The 10,110-nt window shown below is 43.1% G+C and overlaps 1 protein-coding gene across 1 annotated transcript; it reads right to left on the reverse strand.

Annotated features, from left to right (window-relative positions):
- Window positions 1–255: 255 nt before the first annotated feature.
- LOC147421227 (small ribosomal subunit protein uS12) lies at window positions 256–2,116 on the reverse strand. Its single transcript, XM_086504129.1, has 4 exons — window positions 1,979–2,116; window positions 1,641–1,796; window positions 727–853; window positions 256–644 (listed from the first exon to the last, which is right to left on the reverse strand). Exons 1-4 carry the CDS (start codon window positions 1,981–1,983, stop codon window positions 504–506), a joined length of 429 nt encoding a protein of 142 aa, XP_086360255.1. The 5' UTR covers window positions 1,984–2,116; the 3' UTR covers window positions 256–503.
- Between the last annotated feature and the right edge of the window lie 7,994 nt (window positions 2,117–10,110).

The raw sequence follows: 10,110 nt of genomic DNA on the forward strand, positions 1-10,110 counted from the left end.
ACCTTCCTGTTGCAGGCTACCCCAAGTCCATTCCCTCACCCTCCCCTACTTTTCAAATTCATGGCCCCTACTGACTCATAGGCAAATTCCAAAGCTTGATATGTAAGTGCTAGTTACGTTTAGGCAGTCACCAATGACAACATTGGATTTTGCTGAAATAATCCATGTTTCAGAAACAAAACACATACATGCATTCCAGTAGTCGTTCAACATTACAAAGCACTGTACACACATTTAGCTATTGGTGCGAAACGATTCTAAGCAATGAAACTATCCCTTCTATATCAGTAAAGAAATGAGGACAGACAAAGTATCTTTACCTTCACTGACACAATGATTCTCCATCCCATGGTTCAAAAGAAGGAAACGCATGCATCGAAAAGAAGCAGCTGGCTCATGTCATGAGATTAACAAAATTTTCGTGATGATCTCTCCTGAACATTCCCAGGAAGCTAATCAATAAGGTACAAGTCCTGCTGGACCTTCACATATCCTCTCAAAACTTAAGACCTTGGTTTCTCCTTCTTTTCCTTGAAAAGGGCAAGGAGAGACACTCCAGATACCTTCACAACCTTGAACCGCACTCCAGGAATATCACCAACAGCATGTCCCTTACGCCCGAACCCAGCAATCAACACTTCATCCTGACATGCGGAATAGCTTCCATGAGAAAATAATTGACTCGAGATGGGAGAGCAATAACTCAAAATTCATTCATATACTCACATTTTCTTCAATGTAGTTCAGGCAGCCATCATTTGGAACAAAGGCCGCAATCTTCTTTCCATTCTTGATAAGCTGAACCCTGGCACATTTTCGAATGGCAGAGTTGGGCTGCTTGGCTTCGATACCACTGCATTGGCATAGATGGAAGTAATGTAAGATCAGGTCTCAGACAGGAGACCTAGACGTACACTTCCTAAAGACCAGACCGGAATCATTTACCACCACAAAAATTAACAGGCAGACACACTAGATGGGAATAACCATTTTCACATACACAACTATATCCCTTGCTAAGGAACTTCCTGGTAAGAAATTAGGCCAAAAAATAGCATTTTTTGCATGTTTACACCATCTCTTGTAAATTTCCAAGCAAATTTTGTTTCCTTCATCTCCACTCAATATTTATTGTCCTTTGTCGCCTGGATCAAGGCTAAGCTGAGACTTTCCTGAACACTAGGAGGCAGAAAGCAAGAACTAGCTTCCCTGAGCAAATGTGATTAAAAAAACCAATCATTTGAGTAAAAAAAGCCCACCAAAATAAACTCTTAATGGGCAGTAACGATGTACTGGTGACTCAAAACACTACACCGACTTTCAACTTAGATGTAGGAAAAGCTTTCCTGTTCACTTGCAAACCCAGCTGAGTATAAATTTCTGATTCCATTCCAGAATGAAAGAAAGAAAAACCTATGCTAATTGATATGTCGCAACCCACTTCCACACAAGTGAGGAATTCTGGATCTCCAATTGATTTAGAGACAATACGAAGAGCAAGCTCTGTTGCCTCGTGATCCTTTGAATTGGTTGCCATAAGCCATAAGATTAATCCACCAACGCTCACATCCTTCAGTGTAAGTAGCCATCATCCAAAGCAAATGCAGCCAGCCACATAGACAAATACACCAGCAACTTACATCTTCTCAAGAACGATGCCTTTGGCGTGGGAGGAGCCTGCAAAGGGCTTCTTCCACTCGTTTCCAAGGTTTCTTTTCTTATATGCCTTGTCTGCCCAGAGCTGCGCCCGTCTATGGTTCTTCAATTTGCGACCAGCTCCCATACCACGTGTTTTCCTGCAGGGATTGCCTCATGACATCAAAATAAGTACGAAACAGACGTGCAAAAATGCATCCGCGATCGCGATATGCACGCGTTCACCCATAACGACTCTCTGTCTCTCTCTCTCTCTCTCTCTCTCTCTCTCTCTCTCTCTCTCCGTCCGTGTGTGTGTGCGTGTGCAAAACGTAGAACTCACCCCATGGTGGCTGTTGCTGTTACGCCCGCGACTGCTGATGGTGCTCTGGAGCTCGCTAGAGAGGAAAAACCCTAACTCGACTCACTATAGCTTTTATAGGTTTCTTAACAAAACTTAAGATGCTTGGCCGACTCAAACTTAGTAAACTAGTCTTGCTTGGTGGGCCTTTGTCGTACATAATCTGACAGATTTGGAGCGCAACTGGTTAGTTGGTTGTGACTGTTGTCGTCTTGGGTTTTATTGTGGTGACACGAGAAAATGAGTAGAACCGCACCAATAACAGCTCAACTTGGGACTTGATGAGCATTGGGAAGAAGCAAGTTGTGTCCAATCGTGCTCCATATACGACAAAGACCTACTACAGAGGGTAATTGAATTGAGCAAAAGGGTTGCAACTTAACCTACCTTGGTAGTTATTTCTGCAGATTGCACCATTCAACCTAGTAATATCGACCATTTAATCTCTAAATCATGGAACCATCTTTGAGGCACCCACCTTATTCTCAATCAAGCATAGTCAATTAATAGACTATAAAACATAAACTACACTACCGACCTGATAATCGTGTACGAATGTCATCTGATTGTGCAAGCCGGCGGACAATGTTTGAGTCAAGCTACAAAAAAGCAATGTGAATAGTTAAACATATCGTCTTGCAATGAAACATCACAGACTGAAACTACAAAGTATACAGTGCACATCATGCATAGGTGCCATACAAAAGTATGGTGGAGAGTTGGCACTGTGGTCTCTCCAAAATTATAAGAAACGGAAGCCGTGCCTTGCCCCGTAGATTTTATGTGTTGCGCCAAGCAAACGCATAGTCATGGGGTGCTGGATACAGATAACGAACCTTGTAGTGTTGTCGAGTTGAAGTCACACTTGTGCAATTGAAACGTCCACTATTGTGAATATATGTCCTCCCTGTTAGACACAAAACACACGTTAAGACAAATAGAAAAGATGCAGCATATAGATTAAACTTAAAGAGAAGCAGAGCTAACTTTATGTTCTACATCATAGACATATTGGACTCCTACGTAGTGCGAGAAGTGCCCTCGCTTTGCATCCTAAAACCAATGAGCCAGAGCTTCATGGCCCAGTCCCTTGTTGGGCATATCCCGCAATCAATGCATTTCAAGAGAGTACATTTCGGACATACATGTCAACCAAGGCAGTGTCATATGCCTTCTAGGGGATTTGACATACGGCCAAAGCATTGCGAAGATTAACAAGGCCTTTCCCTCGAGCCCCCGACTAGAAATCTCCGTATGCTTAATTTTCCATGTATGTGTATTATTGTGGTAGAAGCCTCGTACTGTGGGACCAGCAGTGTGCTTGGCTGGTTTCTGGCTGGCGAACAAATACAGCCTTCAAGAGGACGGCAGCGTTTCCTTCAGCAGGTCTCCTATGGAAAATTCGCAGTGGTGATGGAGCAAGGGGACATCATCATGTATGCCTCCACACCGGTTCCTTGTCTTACAAGGTGGTGGGCTTCTCCTCCATAGACGAGAACAACATGACAGTCGCCTTTGTTCACTTCCCTTCTCGCTGCACGGGCATCACCTTGACATACAACAGTGAAGGGGGAGTTGTGATCTTTCAATAGAAGCACAGCAGAAGAACCCCTGAATGCTACAACTCCTTCAACATTTCTGTAGGATCCAATGACAACAACATTGACATTTTCTTCAAGCTCAATTAGGATACGAACTTCTACCGTCTGGATTACCAACAGTCTCATAGCATCAACAAAAAAATGTGTTGAACGGGCTTGCGAAGGCAATAAGTTTTGGTGATTCGACTTCAAATTAGGCCAATTGATCATCGATTTGAATCTGATATCTTTTGTTTCAGTAGCACTAGCTAGAACAAACCTCTGCCATGGGTTGCCGGCACGAAATATCTGAACTTTGAGAGTGCTTATCACATTGGCAAGCATCCGAAGTACCTTCCAGCTTGATGATCTGTGAAATATAAGCGGGGTTTGAAAGGTCTCCGGTACTCTTTTCCGGTTCTACCCGGCTTGGTGCTGCACGGGCAAACTGCGTGGAAAAGAATTGGTGTAAATCTTGATCAGAATTAGGCATGGGGACCTGCTGCATATCATTTCCAAATATTATAAGAAACAGAAGCCATGCCATGCCCTGTAGCATTTATGTGTTGCACCAAGCAAACGCATAGGCATGGGGAATTGGATGCAAATAATGTAACTTGCAATGTTGTCGAGCTAGAGTCGTACAACTTGCGCAATCGAAACGTCCACTGATGTGAATATATAGCCTCTCTGTCAGACACAAAACACACGTTGATACAAATATGAATGATATGGGAGATAGATTAAACTTAAAGAGGCATGGATAACTTTATGTTGTATGTTATAGACGGTGTAGAGTTTACTCTAGATCACGGTAGTGCCGATCAACATTATGGCGGTGCCAAGGAGACAAAGACCTATATCTCCGCAATATATTCTGAGCAATCATTCAATAAGGGGTTTGAGGTCATCCTTTGTATCTCTATTCAGAAGCACTTTTACCTATAGCTGCACATGCGTCATTGTCTTGCTACTTTTCTTACTAGAGAAGTATAAAGTTGTTGCAATCGAGCTGCTTCAATAGCTGGATTTATCATAGTTATTGATGAAGCTTGCTAAGTCACGTAATTAGAGCTTACTCTGTGTAATTAGTATTCCGCTGGTAGATTTTAATGAAGCCGACGACGCTGATCGGTTGCAAGTGAGCCGCTTCATGAGCTGTCGTCGGTAAAGAGAGAGCCTCTGTCGCTCTAGGCACTCATGACGGCATGGTTGACTTATTTCTAATGGGAACTTATACAGACGTGAGTCTGCAGCTACTACAACATCAAATAAGTAGTGATTCCATTTCATTTTTGCATGAGAGAGAGAGAGAGAGGAGAGAGAGGAGTTCATCTGCACTGGTCAGTAAGCCACATTGTTGCTCCTCTGAGTGTAAAACGTGTTTACATCCCAATTGTCGTGATGCAATGAGCTATCGAAAACTTGCCCACAAACCAAACTGGGAGCTTATCTGCACTAGTTAACAAACCACAGAGTTGCTCCTCTAAGTGGCAACACAAAGCCTAGGGCACATATTTAGTCCCGGATCCACAATCCGCATTACAGGCTCAAAACTTTTTGACACGCACACCCAAGTCTCTGCAGTCCACACCAGTACTTATGCAAATTAGATTATCGGGGACAACATGGCATCACAATTGAACCAAGCTTTGGTTTGGACCGAAGCTTGGATATGGCTCCCATTCAACACAAACATGTTGTTATCAATACACAGTGATGATGTGAAGTTGCTGTGGTTTTGAAATGTTGCCCTGTCCACAACGGAATGTGAGTTGCAAGCCTTCCAGTTGCAGGTCCTGGAATCAAATACTTCCAGGTAATCTTTGATAAAGCGAGTCGTGACAACGAGGTGGTAGATGCCAGATGAGGAATCCACCAGCATTGTCGTCTCTCGCTCATGCCAATAGTCTCTGGGAGCGAGATCGCTAATCGAAGATGAGCAGCAGACATACTTGGTGGCCTTGGTGAGAGGTTGAACACCACAAAAGAGCGTGTGTCTCTAGGGTAGTGGACCATAAGGCCTCTGTGATGCCCATGCATTCCTACCTGTGCTACAAAAGCACCACGAGGAAGGCCGCTCCACTTCCATCGAGTACAACTACTCCTATTGACATTGTTGACCCACCATTTTGGGGCATGGCGCAGGAGCACCAGGACCAAGGTCTCATGACTTGCACACGGTATGAAGCGTTAGAACCCTCAGCAGCACGTCCTCCAGCAAGCGCCTCCACTGCACCCGCTCATCCACCGCCAGTTGCTCAGCATGATGAGCCCCCCCGCCTCCTGATATGACTATGACAGAAGGATCATACCTGCTCTCGTATCCTCGTACAACATAGATGGAGGAGCCAAAGCCAGACCTTTCGTAGTTCTGGGCTGCTTTTTGTAGGCGACGCGCTGCTACTTTTCAACATAGGCGATCAAAAACGTTAGCCCCAATCGAGGGTTGAGATTGAGCCAAGTCGCTTAACGGCTTGGCTTCCTGCAAGAAAAGCACCTTAGGCTCACCAAGTAAATATTATTGGAGAAATTGTTTCAACACATAATATATCAAAATGAACAATACAATATTTTTTTGAAACATTGTCAGTTTCGGCTTCTTCAGTGGTCTCTTGGCCTGGCGGTGATGATGGTGGAGTGGGCATGGGATGGTCCTGTTGTTCCGGCGACGGTGAGGTGGGTCGGAGAGATGCTTGGTCTTGCTCTTGAGTTGCTGCCTCCTCAGCTTTCTTGGCCGCTTCTTTCGCCTCTTTCAGCTTCAAGGCCTCTGCCTCTTGGTACATTCTTTCTAAATGATCCTTGGGATCCTTGGCCTCTTTCCTCGAATGATGTTTCATTCGAAGTCCCTTCAAGCCGGTAGGTACCCACTTTTCTGGGTCTTTTCCCAGCGCTTGCCTAGTGCGCTGATACGCTTGTTTCTCTCTTTCAAATCTCGCTTGCGTTTGAGCTGGCTCCTCTTGGTGGGCAACCACTGCTTTCCTCTTCATCTCTTCCCTCCTAGCTCGTTTTTCTTCGTTGTCAGAGCTTTCACTGCTATGCTGCTCGGATGAACTGTCATCGGATTCATCACCTAATTTAAATGATCGCTTACCAGATCTTGTAGATCTTGGAGAGGGTGGAGCTGCCAAGATCCATGTGTTCTGATCCGGGGCAGGTGGTAGGTTGTCAGCCATGCCGATGGCATGATAGGCTATACTGGTCAAGACTTCAGATGCCCCCAAGTAGGTTATCTTTCCCTCTTTCTTGGTGGCCTTTAATGTTGCTAACACATATTGCGCGTGGTCCACAGGTTGTCTGGTGGTTGACTTCAGAACTTGTGTAAAAGTTGTGGCCACGGCGTGATTTGGTGTCGTGTACCTTGGTGGCCTTTTTGCCAGGAAATGGAAATGTTGGTGGTACAGACAGGTTGGCTCTTCCACCTGCTTGTGGATGAGATCGGCAAATGTAACCGCAGCTGTTTCCTTTGTAAACATGCCCGCTGTTTTCCTATCTCTTGCCCGCATGGTCTTCCCTTCAGTGGGCAATCTGAGTGCCTCTGCCACTATTTCCTTTGTAATCACAACCTTTACCTTGTCTCCTTGGTCGTCTGAGATTTGGGCAGTTACGCCTTCCTTGATGGTGGACAGAAGCTCGTAAGCCTTCTGAAAGTCTACTCCGTAGGGCTCTTGTTCATAGAAGTGTCGGAGTCCCAACCTGCGGTTAGCCTCTTTGGTTTCTGGCTTTGCTGCGACATCATAAACCTCTTTGGGCAAGAGCTGCAACTCCACCGGATGCCCTTCTTCACTCTTAAATCTGCCCGTGAAGACCATGGTGTGGTGTTTTTCTAACTGCTCTTTAGAAAGATAAGATGCCTTTGCTGCCTTTACTAACTCGGGGTCCAGTTGATACGGTGGCAGCTCTTGCAGTTTCTCCTTTTGGTTTAACTTCTTCTTGGCCTTTTCCAATTGATACGGTGGCAGCTCTTGCAGTTTCTCCTTTTGGTTTAACTTCTTCTTGGCCTTCTCCACTTGATACGGTGGCAGCTCTTGCAGTTTCTCCTTTTGGTTTAACTTCTTCTTGGCCTTCTCCAGTTGATACGGTGGCAGCTCTTGCAGTTTCTCCTTTTGGTTTAACTTCTTCTTGGCCTTCTCCTGCTCAGTGAATAGAGTGCAAAGTTAGCGGAGTTGTCAGATTTTTCTCCAAAATGTCCTTTTAGACTGAAATGCTGATAATCTGGTCCAAATTGCTTCAAATCAATTTTTGAACAAGCAAAGATGCATAAAATCATGCAAGGAACAAAACTGTATGGTCAAAACAAAAATTTGTAACCAAAGTAAATAATCGCGATTATTTACAACTGGAAAAATTTTCAAGTTTTTTGCAATTTTGGCTTTATAGGCTTGAAGTATATGCCAATTACATGCTTTGAGGGAAATTTGGGCTCATTTGGATGTACAGGTTGGAAATGGTACCAGACTTTGGCTTAAGGTCTCTGAAACAGTAGATAAAGGAAATTTGAGATTTTGAAATCCAAATTGACTCAAAATTGGATAGTGGGCTTATCACAACATGTACTTTGGATGTATGATGAAAAATTTTCCAAATTGCCCCATTTTGGCCAAAAAGTAAATAATCGCGATTATTAACTTTTCTTCCAAAATTGACATTTTTTTGCATAGACTGGTTCTAAGCATGGTATAGACCTTGGGTATGAAATATGAGGTGATTTGGATCAAGAAAAGTTGTCCATAACCCAAATTTTGGTTTTCACATACTTCTTTGCGTTTTTTTGGCAATTTTGCAAGTAAAGGGTGGTCATTTTATCTCATACTTGATTTTTGGCATGTAATAGGTGTGTACACATGATAGGTGAGGTGAATTGAAAATTTCCATGCAAAAATGTTGCAGAAGTAAATAATTACGATTATTTACAACAGTGACAAAAACTTTGCATTTCACATAAATTTTGACCTAAACATGTTTCATACACCTAATACAAGTCCTAAATTAAATTTGGTCAAGTTTGCTCATGCCGGTATCACTTTGTGCTCTGTTGACTCTGAAATCACCATCTTTTGTGACTACTCTGTCTGTTGGGTTGGTCTGTCAACTTTGAGGCTTTGGACTTGTCCGTAACATCATCGTGAAGCTACCTGTCCAATTCTGGCTCATTTGGAGTAAGTTTGGCCTCGTGTGTCGAATTTAACGCTTTGTAACCTTCGAGCCGTTTTTCGCTTTTCGAGGGCTTTACTTGATGGATTTCTCCAAACCAATCATATACATTGTATATGAACCTCATTAGCAAGACATTTGTGGAGTCAAGTCGGAATTCTGGCCTTTCCCAAAACACCCTAATTCTCTACTGAGGACCCCCTTGACCCCAACCGAATGATCATCTGTTGGTATGGAATGGTTCTATTATGTTAGGGCATGCTATGGTTCAAATCCCATCCGATTTGGTCAAGCTGGCAGGGTGCTATGGTCACTTTTAGGTCGTAGGTCTTCGTGCACTGCTCGGCTTCTAGGGTTTTTTCTAGGGCTTTAGACTAGCTACCGACCGTACAAAATGGATCATTGATTAATAAGGAACTTACCCCTCATGTCTCGTGTGAAACAGCGCTGAAAAAGGTCAACTGTAGGCTCCAAAAATGACGCGCGAAAGAAGTCGAAATGCTCTCTCTGCAAAGCTCCAAGTGGAAATGAGGTGGTTTTAGCCTATTCTGGCTATCTATACCTGGACTTCCCGAACCAAATTTCCCCAGATTCCGTCGTTAGTCATATTAGGCCGTGAAATCTATGTTAGGCTCAAAAATTTCCCAAATCGGATTTCTGTAGCTCATTCTGCAAAATTTTTGCAGAAGTAGGCCTGGCCGCCTAATTTAGGCTTCCCGCTTCCATCTTCTGATTTTGTTGAAAATTTTTGTGCTTGTCCGCCTTGTCTTTTTTATCACCATCGTATCTTCCATTTTTCCATCTGAGCTTTCATGCTAATTATTATTAATTTTTGACCTTTTCCTTAAAAAATCAAAGAAAATAGAAAAATGCTCTTAAAAAAGCAAAGTGAAAATCCAATAATTAAGAAAATCCCTTGAAAAACACAAATTTATTGTTTTTTGTTGGATTTCTCCATTTTTAGGCCTTTTTATCAGCAAAAATGATGAAAAATACCCAAAAAAGGACTATTTTTTATGATTTTCTGATAGCATATACACTATTTACACTCATTAGGAAGATATTATCAGTGACTTTTCCCCAGTTGATGAATTATAAGGGCATTACTAGGTAATTTTGCAAAAATCACACGTTAACATGAAACTTTTTCCTCCCTCTTCAAACATTACCCTTAATTACTTAGTATTTAGTAGTATCCTTCCACCCCTCCTAGATGGCGTTCTCCGGGATGACTGCATGCATGGGTCGAACAATTGTGTCTATGCATAGCTGTAATTGGCTCTACCATGATATGAAGATCAATGCAATTCAACTCAATATGCTGTGCAAGAGCTGGGTCTTAAATAATTAACTCAAGGGTTTCCGTTGTCGAGGTTTGTT

Source organism: Adiantum capillus-veneris, chromosome 28 (assembly GCF_014529385.1).
Source record: "Adiantum capillus-veneris isolate H3 chromosome 28, ASM1452938v2, whole genome shotgun sequence".
Lineage (NCBI taxonomy): Eukaryota > Viridiplantae > Streptophyta > Polypodiopsida > Polypodiales > Pteridaceae > Adiantum > Adiantum capillus-veneris.

What these genes read in the sequence shown, in the direction of transcription:
- LOC147421227 (XM_086504129.1), bottom strand. An exon ending in GGCATCGTTCTTGAGAAGAT is followed by an intron (nt 854 to 1,640) that starts GTAAGTTGCTGG and finishes ATGCCAATGCAG; the next exon opens with TGGTATCGAAGCCAAGCAGC. An exon ending in TGAACTACATTGAAGAAAAT is followed by an intron (nt 645 to 726) that starts GTGAGTATATGA and finishes TCCGCATGTCAG; the next exon opens with GATGAAGTGTTGATTGCTGG.